The sequence below is a fragment of the Neopsephotus bourkii genome, unplaced genomic scaffold (genome assembly GCF_033783945.1).
Source record: "Neopsephotus bourkii isolate Nb327-2 ecotype Australia unplaced genomic scaffold, CSIRO-AGI_Nbou_v1 NB_804, whole genome shotgun sequence".
Lineage (NCBI taxonomy): Eukaryota > Metazoa > Chordata > Aves > Psittaciformes > Psittacidae > Neopsephotus > Neopsephotus bourkii.
This window is the reverse complement of record NW_026901300.1, coordinates 2,325,890-2,350,703: the sequence shown is the minus strand read 5'-3', so window position 1 is coordinate 2,350,703 and position 24,814 is coordinate 2,325,890. Positions and strand designations below refer to the sequence as shown.

General features: G+C 45.7%; 1 protein-coding gene across 8 annotated transcripts in view; it reads right to left on the bottom strand.

The window, feature by feature from the left end:
• Window positions 1-230: 230 nt before the first annotated feature.
• Window positions 231-24,814, bottom strand: part of COL26A1 (collagen type XXVI alpha 1 chain) — a 168,798-nt gene continuing 144,214 nt past the window's right edge. For 5 of the 8 annotated variants that reach the window (XM_061355512.1, XM_061355513.1, XM_061355507.1 and 2 more), the window contains 9 exons: window positions 22,065-22,181; window positions 20,767-20,919; window positions 15,393-15,485; window positions 13,886-13,947; window positions 11,511-11,573; window positions 7,858-7,902; window positions 6,484-6,528; window positions 5,507-5,591; window positions 231-2,056 (listed from right to left, as the gene is read on the bottom strand). In XM_061355512.1, the coding sequence (XP_061211496.1) occupies window positions 1,884-2,056; window positions 5,507-5,591; window positions 6,484-6,528; window positions 7,858-7,902; window positions 11,511-11,573; window positions 13,886-13,947; window positions 15,393-15,485; window positions 20,767-20,919; window positions 22,065-22,181 (836 nt within the window). In that variant the 3' untranslated portion in view covers window positions 231-1,883. The remainder of the gene's footprint in view (window positions 2,057-5,506; window positions 5,592-6,483; window positions 6,529-7,857; window positions 7,903-11,510; window positions 11,574-13,885; window positions 13,948-15,392; window positions 15,486-20,766; window positions 20,920-22,064; window positions 22,182-24,814) is intronic. The other 3 variants (XM_061355506.1, XM_061355508.1, XM_061355510.1) reach the window with 3 other exon arrangements.

Here is a 24,814-nt window from a genome sequence, read left to right as displayed (position 1 = left end):
GGATTTTGCCTGTCTTCGGGGCCTGACTGTCCAACACCTACTGGTAAGTTTAAGGGGTTTTTCCCTGGAATCCACCAGCCGTTTCCTGTGGTGTCTACATGATCAGGGCAGAGAGGTGATCAAGTACTTCTCAATTCCTGCACTAAAACCAGCCTGTAAATGGGGAAACATCTTTTCACTAGTTTCACATCACTGAATTCAGTCATCCCAATGGAACCTGCTCCTTCCTGAAAATACAGTGCTCCTCAGAGGAAAGAGTTGGGTGTTCTGAGCTCCCTGTAGGCCCACCCTGTTTACTACGCATATGGAAAGTTAATTTAATGTGTGGCTAATGATGGGCTGGCAGAGCTCCTTCATTTTAAGCTTCATTTCCAATGTACCCCATGCTGCTGGTTTAGCCTTAGGAATATAACTGGGTACAAGGGGTTGCTGAATATACATACCCTACAGTTGGTCTTTGCAACAGCATTTGAGGGAAATACTGTAGCAGTGCTGTGCTGTTTGCCTTTGTCAGGTAGCTCTATCTTGCACTAGGAACCAAATAGGATGTGACCCATTTACCTGACTTACACTATAAAATCACAAACTCAATTTGCTCATTTTCATCCTGGGCTAAATCTGGAAACTGTTTCAGGCATGGGGTGTGTTAAAAAAAGGGTGAAAAAAAATGGTACCATTGATTAGTCTCACCCTTTGTACTCACTGTCAACATGAATGGCATCAACTTGTCCAATGTGGTTTGCACAGCAGGTGCAGTCATTCATGTATCACTGAAGGGCAGGTTCAACTTCCTAACCCTGGAAGCTGGGAATTCCCCCAAAGTAACAAGTTATTGCAGAAAGTAAACTGATTTTGTATTTAACTCCCAGTGCAAGATAAGCTCTTGACAAGACTAATTCCTTGGGCTGCGGTTTGCTAGTACACCATCTCCAGATTCAAGTGGCAAGGATTTATTCACAAGAGAAAAATGAAACAGTGTGAAAACATTTTTCCTTATTGATGCAGGATTAAGAAACTATTGCAAAATATCCTCTTCTGTGAATAGGTACTGCTGCTGCTTACATTAATTACCCCTGGATGTATGCACAAGCTGAACACAGTGTGGGAAAACTCTTGCACAATTCCATCATACCTCATACAAACTGCTCTATGTTTTCACAGAAACAATCTAATACCACTGAATATAGCTAGAAAGCCCCTGCTGCCATGAATATTTGCATCTAAAGCCCTTGCTTAGCCAACCACAAATAGAAATAACGCTGCTCACATGCAATTAGCAACTTGAAAAGCCAAGTTTTTGATGCTAAAATCCAAAGAGTTACCTGAATTTTCAAAGTAACAGTTTTAATTGCTTTTTCCTTACAAGAAATCCCTGCAGGTCGTGCTTTAATGGTCTGTGGAAGTGGCATCTTCACCTGAAAGTAAGCGTGACACCACTACATAAGAGCGGATGCCATCCACTGTACCAATGGACAAGGGTAAGGCTTGACTTTGAGTCTAGATGGGATTGATTGTCTTGGCCAGTTAAGCAGTTTTGTAACTGAGTAACTCTCAAGGGCAGTGAGAAAACAAAGGGAGGATTAAACTGCAGAGGTACAGTCAGGAGGCGTCATTTCTGTAGACAGCTTCTAAGGATACCTGCCATCTGCTGTTCCAAAGGCAAACCAACAAAATCAAGACAAATGTTCATCAGACCCCCTCTGACCTATTTGTTAAGGATAAGACATTTCCTGCAACGAGGGCATAGTATTGGCCAGGTAAGGAAACCTCATTGCCAACACTGAAGCCTCCTACTGACTCCATTTGCACTTTGCAATTAAGCACTGGGATACTGTATCTTTATCTTTAATTGGTGAACAGACACGGAGAACACGTAGATGCTCCTACTTCATCCGATTGCTTCTTCTTTTGGCTTCACTGTCATCCAGCAGTGAAGAGAGGATCTGGTAGGCCTGCGGCTGCTGCGGTCCTCCACGTTTGATCTTGATGCTGGTTCGCAGAGGGGAGCCCGGGATCACATCCTGTCCAGAGCCTGGCTCAATGGAAGATAAAGAGTCTGTAAGGAAAGAAAGTCACGGGAGAGCACTATTTAAAAGGGGAGGCTAAGGAAAGAATAAATGGGCCCCTCTGGATGGTACCTCTTCTGGAAGAAGTGTTGTCCCTCCTGTTGTATCTCTATCCAGTAAGCGATTGTGGACCTACATGTTTGCTGCCATCGCACTACTCCTAGATTAGGTCTTTTCCCTCTGCTCTAAGCTATAGGCTAAGTACACTTCCTGCATGAGGTCCAGCAGGTCACAGAATCATAGAATGACTGATAGAATCATAGAATGGTTTGGGTTGGAAAGGACCTAAGATCATCGAGTTCCAGCCCCCTGCCATGGGCAGGGACACTTCACACTAGACAATGTCATCCAAGGCTCTGTCCAACCTGGCCTTGAACACTGCCAGGGATGGAGCATTCACCACTTCTCTGGACACCCTGTGCCAGCGCCTTACCACCCTCACAGGGAAGGGAAAAGGTCCTGTTCTCATTTATAATACCATTTATAAAGCACTGCTCTTCTACTGATTATAATTTGCTTAGGGTATAGCTGCTAGTCAGCGTTGCCAACAGCCTCCTGCTATTGAAGGATAGGGCTAAGTGGTCACTGGGAAGTGATGCTCCTGGGGGTGTAAGTACTATTTCACTCCTTGTAAAGGATGTTTTGAGGCACTGAAAAGATTGAACTAAGGGATTGATCCACCCTAAGATAGAGCCAAATTAGCAATAGAGCTGGGAATACATCTTAGCTGTCCAGTCTCCCAGTGTGTCCCATAGAAACACACACCTCCTCTTCCTAAAGCATCCTGCCCCAGGAAGCTAAATATACATTTGACTACAGCCACTCTTCTGTTTTCCCAGCAGTTGGCAACAGATGCTGATAAGTCAGTGCTGCCTCGTCATTTTTAATGCCCCAGCTGCTTCTTCCTTTTGCCTTCAGAGATGGACATTTGCTTGTTTCCCTGCCAAGAACCCAACCTCCCAAGCCAGACACCCAGCCATGGTTCGGCCCCACGAGGCAGCGTTAGTTTCAAGTGAGGATGTGGCTGCTGTGTTCACTGGAACTAAAAACTGCCAAACAATTTGGGCTTTTGGGTGTCCTGCTGGGCTGCTCTCTGCAGTTTGCTGGGCCAGATAATCTCCAAGTGCCCTCCCATTGCAGGGAAGAGGTTTGTTTGCTGGTATGTTTTGCCTTGTTGCTTGGGTGGCTGCGGCTTTTGGAACCACACTGGACTGGGAGGTTCCTTGGGAGAATGAGAGCATGCGATTGGCATTTCTGCATGGGTCTGTAAAGCTGGGCTGAGTTGGGCTGCCCAGGAACCTGTGGTCAAACCTGTAACATCTACAGTGGGAGCATCACGAGATAGTTGGTGCTGGGTGTTTTAAACCTGCGTGGGGAGCTCTGTGCTCAAGGAAATCCTATTTTATTATTTTATGTCTTTTTCTGTTTAACCATATACATACACAGGGATGAACATAATTGCACAAGGAAAAAATAACTAATTTTACAAGTTCTCTTTCTAAACAGTACTTTTGAAGGGCCTAAAATATGTCACTATTAAAGAATGGAACTGTCTCAACAGACTAAAAGTATCACTTGCTTAGTAATAATCTACAGTTACTAGCTAAAAAGGAACTATTTAAAGTCACACAATATAGGTGCTTAAACATGGCCTTAACTACACTGTACAAATAAAAAAACACCTATTTTTGCTGGTGCAGTTACACCCATATAGAAACATACCTGGGTATAAATAACTCATCTCCATCCCAAGCAGTAGCAGAAAATATGTCAGTATAAATAGTTTGCCAAAATGCCTGTTTCAAAATAACAGCAGCATTTGCCTTGTTGCTGCTCTATTGCCAAATAAATTGTAGAAGAAAGGTAAACCAGGCAGTTCTGAAGGGGCACAGTTGGGTGAATGCCCCAGTGTCTACAAAAGCTTCCTTTTTGCTTTATACTAGTATAAATGAAGGTACAAAGTAAAAGACAATGGATAGCTAGGCCATGGGTCCTGCAAACAGGCTGCACTGTCCTTATGGACTGAGTTCCCCTTCCCCTCTTGCCTGGCTGGCCATAGATTGCTGCTGGTGATCTAGTGGGCATCTTCCTGGTACCTCCACCATCTCAGAGCAAAGCAGCATAAAAGCATCTTTTCCTGCTCGCGATGTATAAAATCCAATGAAAACATGAATCAAACTGGGATTAATGCAGAGGTAAGGTCAGGGTGACTGTGGTTAAATCATGGGTTTGTGATTCATGGTTTCCCAAAAAGCTTAAGCTGTTACTGCCTGCCTATTGCTTTTAAAAATAGTACTTTGGGCCTCTACAAGACACGTGGCTATTGAACGATGAAGAGCAGCGCAGACACCCAAGACAGCTCAGCTGTACAACAGCCCCGCACACCAACACTGTTTGGGCTTTGAAGTGCCTAATAGCATTTGCATTTTAGTGCTGTACTGGCTCCAGGAGGGGCCTGTGGGCTCTCAAGCAGGAGCTGTACTGCATAGTAATAGATGCACTTTAAGTCACTTGCTTAGGAACTACCGGATATTTCAGCTCTTTAGCATTTTCATAGGTTAAATCAATATCCAAAGGCCATTTCATAATAAAAGAGGATGTTGATCAGAAGGAAGGTGTGAGCAGCTCTATTCACAAGTGAGGCCAGGAATGAGGTTCCACGTGTCAGGGAGAGTATAAAAAAGAAAATACTTCGGGACTTGGTCAGTGCCAAAGAACAGTAACTGAGGCTTGTGTCTCACAGGCTGGGGTAGTAACTGTGTGCCTGAGAGGACAGAAATTGGCACAGTAACTTTTGGCAGCTGTGAATTGATCCTCAAGTACCCCAAAGGGAGAACCTTGATCTGCAACAATCACATCAGCCCATATACTTGTTAAAAGAAGGAAACACTTGTTAAGGGATGATGTCCCACACTGAACCAGCAATGGGAGAGCAAACAACCTCAGCAGAAACTTAAAAACTATCGGAATGAAGAACACCTGCGGCTTTCCTTAAATCTAACTTTGAAAATAGGTTTTATGTACGTTATAATCACAAGACATTCAGGGATCACTGGTTTCAGGGTACACGGTAGCAGTGTTTGGGTTTTCTCTGTGAAACAAAACAAGGGCCTCACTGGTGTTAAGTCACTTGGAAGACACTGTTAACAGGATTAAATGACCTGGCCTAAAGACTCGAACAAGTAGCTCCCTGGGAAGCTGGTAGATGATCTGTGCCACATGGCTTGGGCTGCTGCTCATGACTTGGCTCTCTGAATTGCAATGAAAAATCACTGGGTGGGGGGAAATCAAGCATCCTTTAAGTCATGCTGGGTACCTGGCTTTGAAATCCCACCGTAAACAGATACTAGAGACAGGAGACTGGGGGGATGTTTAACCATCAGGCAGGTGCCTGAACAAGTCCCCAGTTGTCTACAGATGAACACCTCAGCCACACTTACCATGAATTCCTATCATGTGCTCAAGAATCAACACCCTCTCGGCTAAAATCTTCAGAGCTTCTCGAAGCTGTTGAACACCTTCCCCCTGCAAAAAGGGGATGAAAACTAACATCGGAATATGATGCAGAATAGGCTGCTTGTTCCATGTAGCCTCCACAACACCAAACTATGTAGTATAGACATTTATAAACGGTAACCTACAGGGGTTAAGGAGGAATGCAGGAGAGGTCCCTACTTAAACAACTCTGCAGGGTTTGCAGAGTCTTTGGCCCAAAGTCATCCCCTTCAGACTAGTTCTTAGTTCTGCAGTGGGCCAAACCCAGGGTGTAAATTCCTGTCACAGAATTCCAGACTGGTTTGGGTTGGAAGGGACCTTAAAGTTCCTCCAGTTCCAAACCCCTGCTATGGGCAGGGACACCTTCCACTAGAGTAGCTTGCTCATACTGTCTCTCAAAGAGCTCCTAGCTGGGTCCCATGCTGCCTGAAGCCTGCCCACATACTTCCGCATAAACTCAGGCTGTAGTTTGTTGCCCCTGTTGTCTTAGATGTGGGTTTGAAAGGACAGGCAGCTGTTGGGAAGTATTTTAGGGTGGGAGGGCAGGGATGTGAGAACTCCAACTCTGCACATGCAATCTGATCACTTCTGAGAGGCTGTCCCTGAGCACGTGGGAGGGACAGTGTGCGAGGAATTCCCTGCCTTGTAGGAGCTCTGTGTGGCACAACCACAACTGAGGAGGCGTTCAGAGAACATGGTGAGAAGGGCAGCTGATAATGTGGCCAGGGAAACCTTGGAGACCAGGATTTCTAGCATGTATTCAGTTGAGACCTAAGGTTCACATCATTGCTTGCTCTGTGCTTAACTGTGGACACAACCCTTGCCCCACAAACCAGTCTACCAAAGGGCATATGGACATATGGGCGAAGAATAACTAAGAGGCAAAAAGGAAAGTAAAATAACAGTAGGAATGCACACTTACATCAGCACCTTTGTCACCTTCCTCACCCTTCTTGCCTGGTTCACCCTAAAACAAGAAAGACGTTTTTAATGTGACTCAGGACCTGTCCCGGACCACCTGCAACCCTTCCTTCCAATGGATCAGATTAAAGGCAAAAGTGTTCCACCAGCAGAAAACAAACTGACTCTGGTGCTTCATGCCAAGGGCCAAAGTGCCCTCATGAGCTCTGTCCTGGCTCCCATCAGCTTCCCAGGAGGTTGTCACCATTTCTGACACTGAAGCACTTGGCCAGGAGTGGCCAAGCTGCAGGAAGGGCTGGCTGGCCTGGGCCCATAACAAGATATATGAACCTCATGAAGCTCTCAATGAGTGATGCTTTAGGCTAAAGCACTGAGATAAAAATACTGCTTCCTTCCCCCAGACATGCACGTGTTCATCTTTGCTTTAGAACATAAAACCCCCTGTTCTGCTTTCATTAGTCACATCACCTTCTGCCTCTGAAGACGCTCATTAAGCTTTTCTTGAACAAAGATCCCAATATGCTACTGGTCTGCTGTTCCACCCCCTGACCAGGAAGTTCATGCATTTCCAAAGGACAGATGTTATGGAGAGATTAAAACACAAGCTAAACATATATTCCTGGGCTCCTCAAACTTGTTGGACATCCTTTTGATACTTCAAAGCAGGGTGGGTTTGGGAGGAAAGACTGAAGAAAAGGTTGTGTACATCATACAAAACGATGAGGTGGAATTAAGGAAAAGAGAAAAGAAACCACACAAAGAACCTAGGCCCTCTCTGGATGCTGCCAGCCAAAACCCCAGCTTGCTCCACTAGCTCACTTTCAGCCAACCTTCACATCCACGGGTTTGTTTGTACCCTAGCTATATGTGCCAGGGCAGGCATCTCCTATGTGCATCTGCTCAGGTATTGTCTCATTTGGAGCTATCTCTTAATCTCATTAAAGGGTTTCCAGCTCAGCTTGGCATACCAAGGTGCAAGAGGACGTTAGAGCAGGAGATGTATTTTAAGGAGATCACCTTTGGGCTCCAGAAGTGCCAGGAACCTCCTGCGGCCTCAGAGGGCTTCTGGCTGCCAAGGTTTGGCCAGAGGGGATCTCCACACAAAACACATCTCCCCTGTTGGCATGATGCCTTCCTGAGCACAGCATTCCAGCACTGTGCTTAGCAGGCAGGGAGACTGTGGTTCACATGTAAAGGAATATGTTAAGGTGAGCTCTCCTATTGAACAAATGTCTAAGCTGGAGGCAGTTGACCTAAGCATTGCATCTGAGAGTGCTGGTGGGACCAGCTGCAGTTCAGCTTGGTGGTATCTGTGGTGCCAGACAGGCACCAAACCCATCTGAGTCTTGCACACACCCGCAAGTACATCACTTACAGGAAATCCCTTAATGCCCCTCTCTCCAGCCAGACCTGCTTGTCCCTGTTGGAAATAAAGTAAGTGTCATTAGGAGATAGTTTTCTGTTTGACAAGAACATTGTGTCATTTTTACTAGTGGAATTAAGATGTCTTTATGAAAAAGAAAAATCCTCTCCCTTGACATTATCACTTCAGACAGCAAAAGGGGGTTATGGTTTTCTGTCAAGTATCAGCTCCAAATCCCATCACGCCCTGGAGAAGTTTGGTTCAATCCAGAGCTCCTCAGCTCAGTACCTCTCAGTAAGACGATTAGCAAATTTCTGAACTTTACAGCAGTCACTTACATTACACCAGGAAGGAATTTGGCTGGAGATTTGTTTCTTACAAAGATACCACATCCTTCTCGCTAGTAAAACTGATGGGCTGATGCTGCCCCAGACAGCAAACGGAGCCCAGGACTCCCACAGAGCGCTGATTTAATCTGCCTCCTGCTCCACACACACATCACTGCCTTAACCCCAACAGCTACTGATGAAAACACACCTACAGTATTTTGGTTGCTTTGTTTCTTTCTCCTGCTGTGCTAATTTTCATGTTGTTTTCAGTGTGGGGTTTTCTTGACCCTTTTGAAATGATCTGTGTTGGTTTGGGGTGGAATGAAATGTGCCATTGAACTGAGCATCTTTCTTCCCCCTAACTGCCTTCCCAGTGTTGGCTTCCCACCCTGGAGCACACTGGGGCAGGGCAGAATCCCTGACCAGGAGAACAACTATAGATTATTTAATGTGAAAGCAGGAGCTTGGGAAGAGGAGCCAAAATGTAAAAGCATCTTTAGAAATCCACTGATGAAACAGTCACATATTTAACCTGGCTCTTCTCCCCTAGGCATTCACAGAAACAAACCCACCCTTTTGTCCCCTCAAAAACTACCTAGCTGATGGCAGCTTTTTGTAGTGTTTGCCAGAAAGGGAGAGCTGCTTTGTGTAAACTCAATGGGCCCAGAGCATCCACAAAATGTTACTATGGAGAGCTGCACAGTGCTCAGTGAGCAGCTAAAGCCAGCACTAGGCAAAGGCCCATAGGGACGTAAAGAGCACTGGGAGGAAGGCCCAGCTCGTCAGGTGCTCTGAGCATCTTCAAAGGAAAATACTTGGATTCTGCACAGGAGGGAGTAAGGCCTGTGAAAAAGCACAGGCAAGAGACAAATCACTGAGAGGAGACATAACAACACACTCAAAATACATAAACAGACTGTTCTCTATGGCCAGGGGGAACAGAAAGGATGTTATCAGCTTAAAGGGGATCAAAGGATATTTAGGCTGGATGTTAGAAATGTCTTTTATCCCAGGCCCTCACTAGCTGTACCTCTGAAGACAGACTGCCTGGAGATGATGTGGTGTATCCCTCCCTGGCGCTGTGTAAGAATAAGATGAAGAGAGGCTGATGTGAGCAGCACACGTACAGATGTGCCAGCCAGGGGACGCGCTCAGACTGCTTCAGGTCTCTTCTACATCTGTTCTCTCCAAGATTAAGCAGGAAGAATGTATAATAACATTTTCTCAAATCTCAATAGATATTGTAAACCCTCCTCTGCTTTTCTCTGCAGCTGCACAGCTCCTCCGCTCTGTGTAAAGCTAGCCCTAATTTGTATCCACCAAACCCAAAATTGCAGCGTGTAGTTGTCAAAACCAGCATTCAAATTCACACTCACAGAAGACAAAAAGCACACAAAGCATCCTACAGAAATCCTGCCAGAAAAAGCTACTGGCTTCACTTTCCATGATAACAGAGCCAGGACAGGAAGTGTCATTTATTTGTTATATTTAGCAAGATATTTTGGTATTTGAAAAATCTCATTAGTCCCCAGCCTAGAAGGAGAGTCACAAATCTGAGTATCTACCAAGGAGGGAACAAAGGCAAAGTCTAAAGGGTTTGTCTGTACTGAATGGACACAGTCCAACAAAGCTTTTGTTTCAAAGTAAGTGTAGCCTTAGCAATCTGATCAACCACAAACTAAAGCAAAATGGTAACTGAATCATTGAGGAAGAGCTCTTATCAGTTTCCTGGATGGAAACTTGACACTTTGCCATATACCAAGCCTTTTCTTCTTAACTGAAAATCAACATTTAATGGCAGTGAGCTGCAGGCAGTAACCTGTGTTGAAACCTCATCAGTTATGCTTTTGCTATCTCTCTATATATTTATATTCTAGTCCCATCAGCCTGCAGTTTATTTGTAAAGCCAATACATGCCCAAAGTGGCTGCTCTGCACAAGGAAACTGTTATTAAGAAATTACTAACAGTCACTTAAAATGTTCTCTGTCTTTCAGGGAGCTGCAAGTCATTTTGTACAGAAGAACAGGGACCAGGCACCCAAACCGATGTGCAAAGGTACTAAAGTAAAACAGTGTTTTAAAAGCGTGTGTACTCCATCCTCAGATATCTGCTGCTCCTCAACGTGAGGCGCTTCAGGAGGGAACGAAACAAGGACTTGCTCTCCTTGCACCCAGTCTGCACAGAGGAGCATAGTTTAAGTCTGTTGCTGGTTATTCGCCTGAACTTGGGAAGCCATCAAACTGGATTTATTTGTCTTACCTCTTTCAGACTTCCCTGTGTCATCTGGATTGGAAGAGTGAGCAGAGATGAAGAAGAGATGTTGCCACATGGGGGAAGTGTGTAATCTACAGCCACCCCTTTACAGGTGGTGACCTCCTTGTTCACCTCCAGCTATGAGACAGTGAAAGTGGCCCTGGAAAAGGGAACTATTTTCCTACAGCTGTGGCAGTGCAGTCACCACAGAGACACCCATCATTTCAGAGGTACTAACCAGTATTTTCACTCCTTATCTTTCTTCCTTTCTTTGACTCCTCTACGCACTAGGGTCTTGGTGATTGCCACAGTCCATCTGTGCCCAATTCTACATTGCCGAACAATCCTCCGCTAGGTACTACATTCTTAAATGATTTTATGCTCCTAGTGTCATTCAGAGGAGAAGTCAAAGACCATGGCCTTTTGGAGAGCAAGCTGACCATAAGCAGCTGGAAGTCCAAATGCCATTTTGAAACACCGCTGGTGTTGGACTGGGAAGCTGACACATATGTATCTTTGTTAGATTTTGATCTGGTGTTTCCTAAACTTCACTAGTTTGGAAATAACATTCAAACAGCCTTTTTTTCTATGCTTAGTTATTAGCACTTGACAACCCATCAAGAACTCAGGTATAACGCATAAAGATATTAACAACATGAATTCGATATTCCAAATGTATTAAGAACATCATTTGACCTGGGGAATGGCTTTGGTTCAGGAAAAGTCTGATGAGCTTTTTATGCCTTACTGCCCCAGAAAAAAAGAGTTCAGTTAGACCACTCAAAATACTCCACAGTAAAAGAGCTGTGGTTGGTAGAACAAAGTTGGTCTGCACAAACCTTTAAAAACCATGTATTTGGTACCTGAATCTCTTTAGGGAGCACCAGACTTTACAAGCAATTCAACCCTTTATCTGTACAGTAAACCCTCATCTTCTTTCTTGCAGAAGACCTAGAAACTCTACTATTTATCATTCATGGCTATAGTCCCACAGAATCTGAAAGACCTCTGTCGAATATAACTTCTGATATAACATCATCCCAGATGTGGCTGGGAATGTCTCTGTGTCTGTAAAACCTTACTCTCTCTCCTCGGTCTCCTTTGGAGCCCTTCGGTCCAGGTTGTCCTGGAGAGCCTGGTAAGCCCTAGAAGAGATGCAGAACAAGAAGGAATTACTTTCTACTGTGTATTCTTTGAGTAGGTGCAATGAATACATTTCACAGTGATCCTCAGCTCCTGCAAATCTCAGACACCCATTAAGCAATTGGGCTGGATTATCTTTTACCCGCAAGCAAAACCAGTGGAAGCTCTGTTCACAGATAGCCTGAGCCCTGTAGTTCCTGCATACCCCTCTGAGTCTTTGAATGCACTGCAGGCTACTGATGGAACATATTTTAGGGGTCAGTATGACAGGATAGTTCCTGTTCTCAGTTACCAAGAAGAAATGAATACACAGGTATTCACGGTTGAATACCACGGTTAGCTTAAAAATCCCCACTACTTTCCCCGTCTTCATAATGACCTCAGTGGGCAGCATGACAGGCACACATACCTGGAAAGTAATTGGATTGTGCAGTGAAAATTATTTTGAAGCTATTCACTCACCCTAATAAGCAATTTTCAAATTAAGCCCAATCTCTACTAATAATTTTGCTCCCTGGGTTGAACAAATCTATACCCCAGTCACCAGTGGGGAAGAAGGGCACAGTCTCCAGATTTGTACTGATTGAACTGCTTTGCAGAAATCGATGCAACTTCTTAACTTATCCACCAGCTGTAAACCAGACAGGGAGAGAACAATCTTGTTTGTTTATATCCAGCACATCAGCTCCCCATGACCACATGCAAGATGTGACTTGCACATTACCTTGGAGACTACAGCAATGAGACTGCTGCTCTGCTCCAGAGCACTGGTGGTTTGAGCCGACCTGCTTAACAGCATCAGAAACCCCCTCCTCCAAAGAAACGGGCTTTCTAGGCAGAGCCACGAGGAGTCTCAACATCTGCTAAGTGTCCCAACAAGGGTGGACAGAAGTGTTTTACAGCTCGAAAGGAGAGCATTCTCCCAGTTTCAGCTGCTCACCATTACGTGCTGCTCTTTGCCTCAGTCAGTCCCACCACCAAGCTGCAAAGTGACCTGGCCTCCACCTTCACTACATCTCCCCTGGGACCACAACAAATTCAGAACTCAGGCCTGGTTTAGGAAGTTAAAGAGGGCTGCTACATGAGGTAGGGCACAAACCAGACTTAGCTCTATGTCAAACATGCAGCATGAACAGAGCTTAAGTGTCCATAAGCATCCTTTGCTCTTGGCAACTCTCAGCAGTGACTTTCAGGAACACTCGAGAAGACCGAATTCCACATGCTGAATTGTAAAATATAAAAGATTTATAATGTGTGCTGCATGTGCAACAGCCAGACTCTACTGGAGAACCTATTTATGAATTGTGAATTACCTTCTATTTAATCACGTTAAACTGCATCTGTCATTTTGCTGCCAAATTTCCCACTGTGTTCATCTCTATCTGGAGTTTCTCATCGTTCTCCAGAGCATTCCCTAATTGAAATGATTCTGCTACACTGGCAAACTTTCACTAACCTGTTCTCTGTTGCTTCTTCAAAATGATTAACAAATACCTAGTACGAATCTCCTTTCTCTATTTCCAGCAATTCCAAATCCCTTCTTATCAGGATCTAAGTCACATCCCTCTGCTAAGTCACTTAAGCTCTTCACTTTTCTCTCCCTAGTCATGTTAGATTCCTTTGAAATACCTGATGTAACTGGTTTACCTCCACAGTAAGTAACACTCTTCCCAAAACTGGAGTCCTTTCGTATCAGCCAACCACACCTTGGGAGCAGCTTGGCAGTTCACTATTCATCATGACTTCATTCCTTTCCATTTAACCAGCTTTTTCCCTTTGCCCTTCTGCTATGAATTCTTTTGAGTGTAGCACACTTCATTATTTTCTCCCCCCTCCACAATTTTTGTATTGATAAATAATCAAACTGAGGGGAATTTGTGATATTTTTCTGGAACAGAAAGTGCTATTACTGAAAAAGGAGGCTCAACAGATTCACTTTGGTGAACTCCCATTGATGCGTTTTTGTTCCCTCTCTGTATTCCACAGGAAATGCAGTATGTTTCTATCACTGTGTTAGTAAAGCCCATGTCAGATCCTTTGCATCAACTCAGGCCACAGTGAAATGGTTTGACACAGCAACAGTAAGATGTGTTGTTATGACCAAGGGAGCATCTAGAAAGTGCAACCATTTCAACCTCTAAACACAATTCAGAATGGAAAAAAAGCTATTAAAATAACAGAATTTCATGGGGAAAAACCATCAGATCTAAGACTTACAACCTACTCTCTCCCTTTGTACTATGAGAAGTTTTACACCCAACCCCTGACTTCTGCCCCTTCAGCCACTCAGTCCCAAAGCACTAAAGCACCTTACTTGTGATCCAGGGACTCCGACAGGTCCTGGTGGCCCTTTGGGTCCTGATGCTCCTGGTGGCCCTGGTGGGAATCATAATTTGAGACAATTTTAAGGAGACTTAGAAGGAAGGACCTTAAATTCCAAACAGATGCACTTCCTTTCATTGTTCTGCTTCATCTCTCAATGGGCAAGAGCCATGCATTGATTACAGCATTCACACACTGGATTGTTGGATACCCACATCCTGATATAACATACCCCTATGCCCTAGGGAAGACATTATAGCTCTGGGAGGCCAAAAAGGTGAAAACAAGAAGGGTGTTTGTAACATGCTTCATTGCCATTGTTTAAAATGACAACTCTTAAACTAGATCCAAGAAACAGCTACATCAGATCAAGATACTGCAGCTGGTGTTTCTGAAACAGCCTTGTAGGTGGCAAGGGAAGTCCACAAGCTTGCTCTGGTCTGTCTCCCTGGTGGTGTCAGAAAGTTGATGATGACCATGAAGGGGACAGGGTTTGGCCATAGCCAGCATGAGAGGCTGACTGTGGCAAAGCCAAGCTCTCTCTTATTCTTTGCTCACCCCACTGGCAACAAATTCTTTTCAGGTCTGCACCACAGAAAAGCCTGTTTCCAGGGTGAGTTAAACACTGCCTAAACCAGGTCGAGTTGTTCTGCACAGTCACTTAACAGGCCCATTCTGCTAGAATTCTGAAAAATAATTATATCTTCACAGTAGCTGTTAAATTACACCTGCAAGTCAGGGTATTTGCTTAACCTTAACTTAGCAATAGTCCTCTCTGCTTTAGTTGTCACAACCCTTGAGATGAAACAATGTGGACAATATACACAAAGTGCAGCTGAATCAGCCTTGATCATTAATGCACCATACAAATACTTAAGTTAAAGAATAAAAGAATTGCAGGATAAATTAAAGGCCCTCAGAATGAAAGGAAAAGCCTTTTCTGCAACTAATGGGAGTTCACTCCTAAATATGCATCATACAGGGAAGCGCTTATGTCTGCAAGAATACTATCATTTAAGCCACCCATCAGCACAGAGAAAACAGACTTGCCACTGAATTTTTATCCCAGATTCTGATTCTCTTATACTGGTGAAAATCTGGAGTAGCTCAAACCAGCTCCAGAGTTCTGCACGCACATCACATCAGCTGGGCAGATCCTGCTCAGTGGAGCTCTACAGCAACAGGACTGGATTGCAGCAGTGCTGAGAACTCTGCTCTCATAAAGGAACTCACAGGACAGCTCACTGTTAAAGACAGTCTTTAATTATTCCCTTCTCAGGGTATCTCCTGCTAAAGGTAGAACTATCTGCCACTATCAGCAGATAAGAAACCTGGTTACTTCTTGCCACCCTTCCCACTCCTGGACCCACTGCTCTCCTGCCCTCAAGTGGGGACCACTTGCTTTCCCTGCAGGCATCCCACAGACCTCTCTCCATCCTCAGTTTCTTTTGCTCATCTTCCCCATCATTACAGCTTTGCAGCTCAACTGAGTTTATTACCTGGTGGCCCAACAGGGCCTGGGGCTCCCCGTGGTCCTGGCAGGCCAGCCATGATGGTGTCGATGACGGTGGAGGCCAGCTGGGGTTCTCCATCTGTGTTACAGAGCAGAGCAGTGAGTGTTGAGCTACCCAGACACAGCAGGCAGGACTTCTCTCCAAAATCCTTTGGCGCCTGTTGCTGGCCAAGGGCAGGAAGTGCTTCAGGATGCAAAACGAGCTCTGGAGCAATAGCCCTTTGCTTTCTAAGGCTGTGTCCCCTGGATCTGCAGAGGTGCTCTGATAACCCCAGGGAAGTGCTTTCTGTTCAAAAAGGCCCTGTGTTCCTGCACACCTATATAACCCTACCTTTGAATGCCAAAGGACATCTAGCTCCCCGAGCAGTCAAACATGGATCTGGAGCTCTCTCTTGCCTGGCATCAGTGAGCTGCTGAGCCAAGCTGGCAGTCCAGAACATCCCCACCAACCCAGTGAGCTCACCCCGGGGGGCGGGAGGTATCATGAGGTCCAAGGATGCAGGAAAGCCTGGGCAGAGGGACAGCCTGGGCAGAGGGACAGCCTGGGCACAGCGTGTGCTCTGCTCCCTCCACACACTCAGGGAACTCTCCTGCCATTGAGGATTATTTTAGGTGTTCAACTGTCCAGCTTGGGCAGGACCCCTGATTTCTGGGGAAGGGATGGAAATGGGAGTGGAGCAGGGAAGGGGAAGCCATCAGCAGGAATTGGGGGAATTCTGTGCTTTTGCACATATTTCTCAGTCTTCTCCTGTTGCAATGAAAAATCAGCATCCTGTACCTGTCCCCATCTTGCTTCATCCTTAACCCAACAGGCTTACCTCTTCAGCTGGGAACTGAATAGAAAAAAACACAACTATGTATAAGAAAGCAATCCTTATCAGTGACTGCAATTCCAAAACTATATTCAACAACCCCATTCCCTATGGACCTGTACTGTACCATACCAGTTAGTAATCTGTGGGGGCACCTGCATGGCAGCATCTTTCATTTGAACATCCCACAACACTATTGACAGTTGTGAAAACCTGGGGGCAAAAATTCCATGACCAAAGACAACAATATCACAGCAGGGAAGGGAACCCCCACGTCCTGGTGTTACTGAGGCATGCAATCCACTGTCCTGACCAGTGCTGTAGGACCAACAACATATTCCCTGTTGCATTTAACCTGGATGAAGATGTTGGCTCCTTGTCATTGGGACACCAAACCCTCTGAAAAGTCAATTTTCCATAGCTGGAGGCCACAATGCAGGAAGAATTACTCTGCAGAGTTCAGCCCAAAGGGCATAAGGTAAAACCTCTGGAAATGTTAGCAGACACGTTATGAAGCCTCTTCAACTTCTGGAGTTTTGGCAATGATGGAGAGGACTTTCAAGCTTGTTGTTTGAAAGCAGATCCTAGACAAAACTGTGAAATCTCTTTAACTGCCAAGGATGACAGTACATCTCTGGCATGCCTTACCGGCAGCAGAACAGCACAAGATCTAACCCAGATCCCTCCGAGAACCAAAGCCTGAATGTGAACAGGTCTTTATTTGAGTATTGCTTCTAACCCCATCCATCTTCCCTTCTTCACAGCCCTGAAAGCAAACAACTGAGGCTGTTTTTATGTTCAGAAGGAAAGGTACCCAAGTGAAGTGTGTAATCTAATTAATGTTTTATCTGACCATGTCAAAATCCATCACAGCTGGGGAGCAAGATGAAATTGGGAAATGAGCATCAAACAGCAGTGAAGGCATTAACAGTTGCAGAGCCTTTTGTTTTTAAAGAAAAAGTGGTCAACAAAATCAAATGCATATTCGCTGATGGGGGGAGAGGATGGGCTGCAGATAAACAGGATTTCATTATTGCTGGAGGTAAGTCAGGGATAAAGATTGGGGTTACAAAACATTCCAGCTAAGTGGGACGTTATTACGACAGTCCCACCCACAAACCCACCCATCCTGACATTTGTCTTTAGATATTTATGGAAAGTGATTCCATAACTGACACACAGGAGAGCTCTGCTCAACAGCCCTTGAGTTCGGCAGCTCCTGATTTGGCCTCTGCAGCACAAGGAGTACGGACATGCAGGATACCTACAGCAGCTCCTTCCTCACCTGCCTGGCCAGCCAACATTCAGATCACAATTACCTTCCAGGATGGGCTCTGAATGAAACATACTGTGAATGAAAAGGGACTGAAGTGTGCTAAAACACAACCCTCATGTTTTATAAGGAGCTTTCTCCATAATCCTATAAAGCAGCAGGAAGAACCTGTATTTCCTTATAAACTCCCTCTCCTTACAAACAGGAGGACACTCTGAGGCTCTCTGCAGGTGGAGGCTTTACAGCAGTCACAAAATAGCGCCAGCAAACAAATGGTAGCAGGAGTCTTCCCTTGTCAACCATCTCCTGCTGACTCAGGCTCTGTTGGGCTCAAACACTAGATTTGCTCCTGGAGGTAGCAAAGCAGGAGGCAGACAAGTGTCTGCCTCATTTGGGAAGACCCTGATGTGCCATTCGCTCCAGGAGCTTTCCAACTCCTAGCCAAAAGGAAGCACACAGCCAGTCTGACCCGGTCAGACACTAGCACCTGCTTTCTCTGGGAGAGAGCACAAACGTAATGCAAAGGGGAAGCCTGAAACTGCACAGAAATGCCTTGAATGATGCACTGAAACCTGCCCAGAGTGTGAAGGCACTGCAGAGGCATGAACATAAACAGCTTTGAAAGCAGTGGGTACGGTTTTCCGAATCAAGTACCTTTCACTTCATCCTCTACTTTGCCTTTGCTTCCTCTGCTCTATTCACCCTTCCTCAGGAAGGGCTACTCATGGCAACCGGCACTGGGATGTCACTGCACAATCTCTATTCAATACCCAGTTCACCAATGACCTGCTGGGCACACAGGCAAGCCTGATGTGACTTGGTTCCCCCTGCTCTCCCTGCAAAACAGGCTAATGTTATCTTGCATGTCCTTTGCAACCTGAAATCTTTTGAGATGTAAGAAAATGTGACCCTCAGAGTGAAAGTTGTGTTGTTTTCTTTTACTTTTCCCTAAAAATCTTTAGTTTCAGCAAGAAAGAGGACTCCACACCACACACCTGACCCATGCATTTTGAAGTGGCAGCAAGTGATCTTCGTAGCAGCAGCCTCAGCACGTGGCAGTTTAGCTTCTGGACTATGTTTGATGTTTCTGACTAAGGGATAAATTCCCTGTTATAGGCTTGATTTGTTGGGACAGGATGGAAATGAAGTAATCCTGTCTTCATTTCTTTCTGCTACCTGATCTAGAGGGAGACAACTGGGACCAATTCCTTTACCTTAGCTCAGTGAAAGTGTGAGAAAATACGATCTGTCTCCCTGGTTTTGGCTTCTGGCTGCTGGTAAACACTGCCAACAGGAGCTTGTTGTGATTAATAAAGGCACATGCAATAACCATGTTCAGGCAGAACCAAACACTGTACTACTAATAATGTGATACAGCTTTCTCACATCTCCATGACTGCACATGCCTGTTACCAGGAATATGCTTCCCTCTGCTGTCAGCAGCTGGAATCTTGTGTTTATAGTTTTCAGATGTGCTCCATTCAAAATAAATAAATACATTTAAGAAACTCCTGCCCAGAATTTACAAGGCTGCTTTATGGGTTGTAGGGATCAGCTTTCCACCAGCCCGCAGCAGGCAGAATCAGCCAACACAAGCAAAACAGCACATTTTGTAAGAAAATGGTCTTGATATTGCTGTAACTTCACCATGGCCACACAGGTAACCTACACTTGCACTGAGATTTGGACTAAGAAAAGCTTTTAAACAAGAAAAATTGTTAGGAAGCTTTTGGGCTCCTTCTGCAAACCAAGAAATCCACCACAGCTATGGAGGAGAAGTAAAGGGCTGCCCAGCGATGGAACAGTCACCATCTACTCACTGTCCTTAGGTCCATGTGGGAGCCTGCTGCTGCCCAGTGCTGGCAGAGTTAATACAGATATTTATCCACTTCCCATTCTGGGACAATACAGAATTGACCCTTCTCACACATCAGCTGCTGATCAATGCCTTTTACACTTTAATTTATTCACTACTTTGCAAGAAAGAGTTTAATTTAAAGGGTGGTTGGAGGGAGATGGCAGCAGCAATACCCAAACCATCCTTAAGGATCCTTTGGAGTTAAAGGTGGGATGCCGAATGGCACCATTTGATGCGATCCTGTAAGGCAGTGAGGTGATAACTTCCTTGTCACAAGGCATGAGCACAGCAGATCAATCTACATTTTGTTAAAATCTTAGCATGGAACCACAATTCATTTCATCCTGCCCCAGGAACTGAACGTGAAATGGAGCTGTTAAAATCCTTCCCAAATTAAAAATACATCTGTTCACTTTCGGGAAGTGAATGGAGCCTGGAAAGCAGAGTGGGAGGAAGGGAAAGGAGAACGCTAGAAAACTGTCAGACACAGGGAGACTTACTAATCCTCGGCTGTTACTAATACAGCTGAGCTCTGAAGCTGGACATGAGCAGAAGAGGGGGGAAGAGGCACAGCTAAAGTCTGGGGGAGTTGGGATGGGAGTCCCGATTAAGCTGGGGCTCCAGGAGTTTACAAGCCAAGGGGAGACAGCTGAGCTCTGCTTTATCACATTATTAGATCCCAGCTACACAACACTGGGCCAGAAGAATCAAGCCCAAATCTGAGAGCACTCAGATAAAAGCACACAATGTGGCTCTTCTAGAAAGCCTTTTCCTGCCATGGACAACACAAGTTAAATAAATAAACAAGTTAAATCCCCATAGGCTCCAAGAAACACACTCCAGTGACAGGGAAGGGATAGATCACCATCTTTCCAGGGCTTTCGAGTCTGTAACTCTGTAGTTTGTGTCATGTGGGATAACACTGATGAGCCAGAAATGCAGGTGGAAGACACATCTGTGGGGGCAAAGATCTGCGGGGGCAAAGAAACTGCCATTTCACTGCACCAGCACCTAACTGGCCAGACTGTTCTCTCCCCATTTGTGTCTCACATGATGCTACCTGAGCTGTCAGTTCACTTAGAGACCCTCTGCACAGCAGCTACACCTGATGGAAGCTTAAAGGTCACCAAGTTACCTCCTCAAAGCTATGATAAACCCAGAAAACTGGGCACAGGGAACTGGTTTTAGAAGAGCAGTGACTCAGTTCCTCATTCTGGAGAGGTGAATTCCTCCAGCTTCTAAGTCTTATGTGTTCCATCTTGAACATGAACTTCCAAGAGTCCCGCGCCATGGTGGGAGACTATCGAGGGCAGTCTCCTGGGAGGAAGGTGGGAGGAAGAGCTGAGCCTTCAGGAGGAAGTGCCTCCCCCCTCTGCTGGTGTACCAGGAAAAAAAAGGAATTGAGAAGGAGACTTACTTTCTTTTTCAGCTGTGGGCTGGAGAGAGTAGAGAACTCCTTGTTGGAAGGTAAGAGGGAGGCTTGGGGTGGCTGGTGGCCCCGGAGGACCTGGGGGACCTGGGATCCCTGTTTCTCCTGGCAGTCCTCTTGGTCCTTGAGGCCCCAACAGCCCTGTGCAGAGGCAGGAGAGGATGTGTTAGTGCATTTCAAAATGTGCTAATGATGCTACCACATAAAAAGGCAGTAAGAAGACAAAGGATTTCTGTCCTGAACTGTAATTGGGGGAGTTCGGGATGTGTGGGGAAAGAGGAACAGCTTCCTAATTTTCCATTACTTGCCTTTAGCATCTTCCTCTGCAAAGCAGATTAGCCTTACTTGGCTCAAAGGTGCTGCAGAGCTCAACTCCTGAACGGGTAGAATCTCCCCCCTGCCTTAGGCTGAGAAAGAAGCTAAAGGCAGTGAGGAGTGAAATCAAATGCCCCTCTTTCCCTTCGCCTCCAGTACACCTGTGTGTCACCTCACTGCCAGGAAAGCACAGGGAGAACAACAGAAACCCGGCCAGCCCAGCAGCAGGCTGGTTCTGCTTCCTGTGGGGCTGGAAGGCTCTCGCTGCAAACTGAGAAACCAAAAGGCAGACACATCCTTGGCCAGACTTTAGCCATTGACAGGTTGCCAGAAAACACCAAACAGCGTTCAGGGCCACTCTCACATTGAAGGCATGTGCCAAGGTTCAGATCTTTCCTGAGCTCAGATGTACAAGACACAGCCTTTCAGACACACAGAAAGCACAGAGCCTGAGCTCTGGCACATATTGTGTAGTATCACCCTCAGCAATAGGTTTAGGCACATTTTGGGGATGAAGGAAGTCTCCCAGCTTGGCCTTGTAACCTTTTCCCTTAACATGTAAAAGCATCATTTGACATCCTGGCATCTGGCAGCTTGACACAAATAGTGGAGAAAAAGGGAGTTAAAACAGGCACACAGTGAGAAAGTTAAACAGGGAATGCTCTTCAAAGATCAGAGACCAGTTTTTATGGGGAAACATGATCCTGGCTCTGCAGCTTTCTGGGACAAGCTCTGTCCAGCTCCACAGGAAACCCCAGGGACTGTCCTTGCTCTTGCAGGTGGTTGCCCGCTCTGAAAACTGCTGGTTAATTTCAGTACCCAGGGGACTCCTTGGAGTGGATTCAATACCAACTGGAGATGCTCAACACCTTGTGTGTCCAGCCTTGTATATCTGGTGTCACAGATAATGTGTATAAAGAAAGTGAAACATCTCCCACCACGGCAGCACTGCCCCCTCCTCGAGGACTCACCTGGTGGCCCTGCTGGGCCCCTCTCACCAGGTTGTCCCTTCTCTCCTTTTGGTCCTGGTGGTCCTGGAAGACCAGTTGGTCCAACTGGGCCTGGAGGTCCAACCTGTCCCGGCAGCCCTGAAAGCATTCATGAAGGAAATTAGTTGGAGGTTAGGACACTGCTGAGCTCAAAGGTCTTCAGCAACCTCAAAACCAGAGAGTCAAAGACGCAAGGGCGAGGAATGCAGCTTTGCACAGACAAGGGGGTGCTGTTGGCAAGAGCTGGCTGGTGTGTAGGGTAGAAGAGCCAGGCTGGACCTTGCTTCTGTTCTTCCTCCAGTCTTTAATGAAACAAGCAGGTCCCCACACACAAGGCCCACCCCAAACAGCCATCAGGATGTGGTATGTCCAGCTTGGATGGGCTGCGCAAGGCTAAACTGAGCCGCACTGTCCCCTTCCCAAGGTCAGGATGGCTCTGCACAGAGTCTGGCTGGTCCCTCAAGCGCTCCTTTGTGAGCTTCCTCCAGCTCCATGTGTCAGCTCCACAGGAGTGCCAACGTAGTTAAATACACAAAACATCTTTGCAAAAGCAAATCAAACCCCATCTCCCCCTTGCTCCAGCTGATCCATACAAACCACCCAGAGATTCCGCGTCAAAGATGTTTCCCTGTTTTCGGCTGATTTCATTCATCTAACAAGTGCACCATGCTGTGCACAAGCTTTTTTCATTCCACGCTAACATTAATGCACCCACACTACTGAACTAACTAGATGTTATTAATTTATATCAAAGAATAGGGTGCTGAGCAGCCCCATCTGGAAGTACCAGTAATAATAATTACAGCCCAGCAGGATGCTTCTTGGCAAATCCACTCAGTCCCCCAGTAAGGTGCAGGCAGTGTTTGTAATAGAAAAGTGATTATTTCTAATGACATTAAATAAAATCTTCATGTTGGTTTCTTTAGACCAGCAAAATAATAACAACACTTGGCAATTTGGAGAGTGTTTTTCAGAAAAACACTGAGTCCTTGGCTCACAAAAGTAGTAGCTGCTTTGGAAAGATACACTTAAACACTGTGCAAACATTAGGGAAGCCTTTAATACCTTAGAGAGGTGGATGAGTTAGCCTGTCTACTCAGATTAAGTTGTTAATGGTTACAATAAAGGCATTATATACATACTGTCAGAGCCAAGAGAGTCAGAGGTTCCTGGTTTCTGAGCTACCAAAGGACTTTGAGAGCATGGGCAGATGTAACCTACAAAGCCTGAGGGAAATCTGTCCGAGTGCAGAGTTCAGTGCACTTGGGTTTCCAGTTTTAGTCTGTACATCACACGTGACCCTAACCCAGCAGAGTGCAAGTTAAGGTTTAATAACTCTTAAGCAAAGTCCTTCCCCTTCCCTCATATCAAAAGAGGTTCTGGACCCTTCAAGCACAGCACCAGGCGAACCTGCTGCATGTAAGGTGTAAAGGCTGGACAGGAATAGAGGAAGAGAAGGTCAACTGACCCCTTCACAGCTGGTACCAAAGGGACCAGGGTGACATAACAAAAACCAAGGCTCACAGGATTTGCAACTCCACTCTAGGTGTGGGACAGCCCACCTGGACACAAAACCTGTCCCTCCATCCAAACTCTCTGCATGTCTCAGAACATAGCAGTAACCCCCCAGTATCAGATGCCCTTGGAAGATTTCCCTTCTCTCTTTTTCACTTTTGCTGTTCTGGAGAGATATCCAAATTATTTTTGCTTACACAAATGAAATCCATCCATCTCTAAGCCATGGTGGAACTGGGCAGAGTGAAGAAATAGAACTTTCCAAAGGCTTTGCGTGGAAGCATGTGTCTGTACTTTTGTTTCATTGAGCCATCAGTAAAGATGTGATCTGGGTACTGAACAAGGAATTAAGGTAAGGTTTTAATTTGGATCAATTTGCTTATCCACAGGAGACAAACTGCAGACTTGCCTGTGAATAGATGGGCTCCTATAATGGATATCACCTGACAGCGGATGCTGCACTTGGCAAGCTCTGGGAGATGATCAGGAGCCCATTTCAGAGAGCAAGAGCATTGCAAACAGCTTCTCCCCCCTACAAACCTCCCTACAACACACCTGAAGCTTTATCCAGCAAATCCTTTCCCTATGGATGAAAGAACAGCAGAAACACTGCTCTACAACCACACACCGTCCTGCCCAGTGTGGCTCAAAACATCTCCTTGCTTGTATAAATCAGCCTCAATCCTTCAGTTCAAGCTTTGTAACTCCATGCTCTGAATTTCTGCAGACCAAGAGCAATCACTTGGTGCCAGCATCCTCAATCACGGCGCTGCAGTGGAGCTTTAAAGAAACTGGCACTTGCTTCCCTGAAGGTGGAAAGCGCTAAAGGAAAGGCTGGGAGAAGCAGCACTGAGTAATGTGTCAGGCAAATGCTCATACTGGTGACAAATGGTGTTACCAGCATCAAAGAGACAAGTGCAAAAGGAAGAAGAAAGAGAGGATTCACGGGAAAGAGGGAAGGGAAATGAACAGGCCAAATCTTCAGCTGCCATAGATCAGCTCTGCTGCAGTGACATCGCTCTCAGAGCACTGATGCCCATGGCATGTATTTACCTTCCAAAAATATGAAACAAAAGGCCACAGGAAAAATAAATAACCCCCAAAAGGTAAAGGGCCAGTACTCTACTGGTGGAGACCAAAGCTGACATGAAGGGACCTGATTTTCTTCCTGGCCCTCATTAACCTGCAACACACCATCTGTTCCCTTTCCTTCCCTG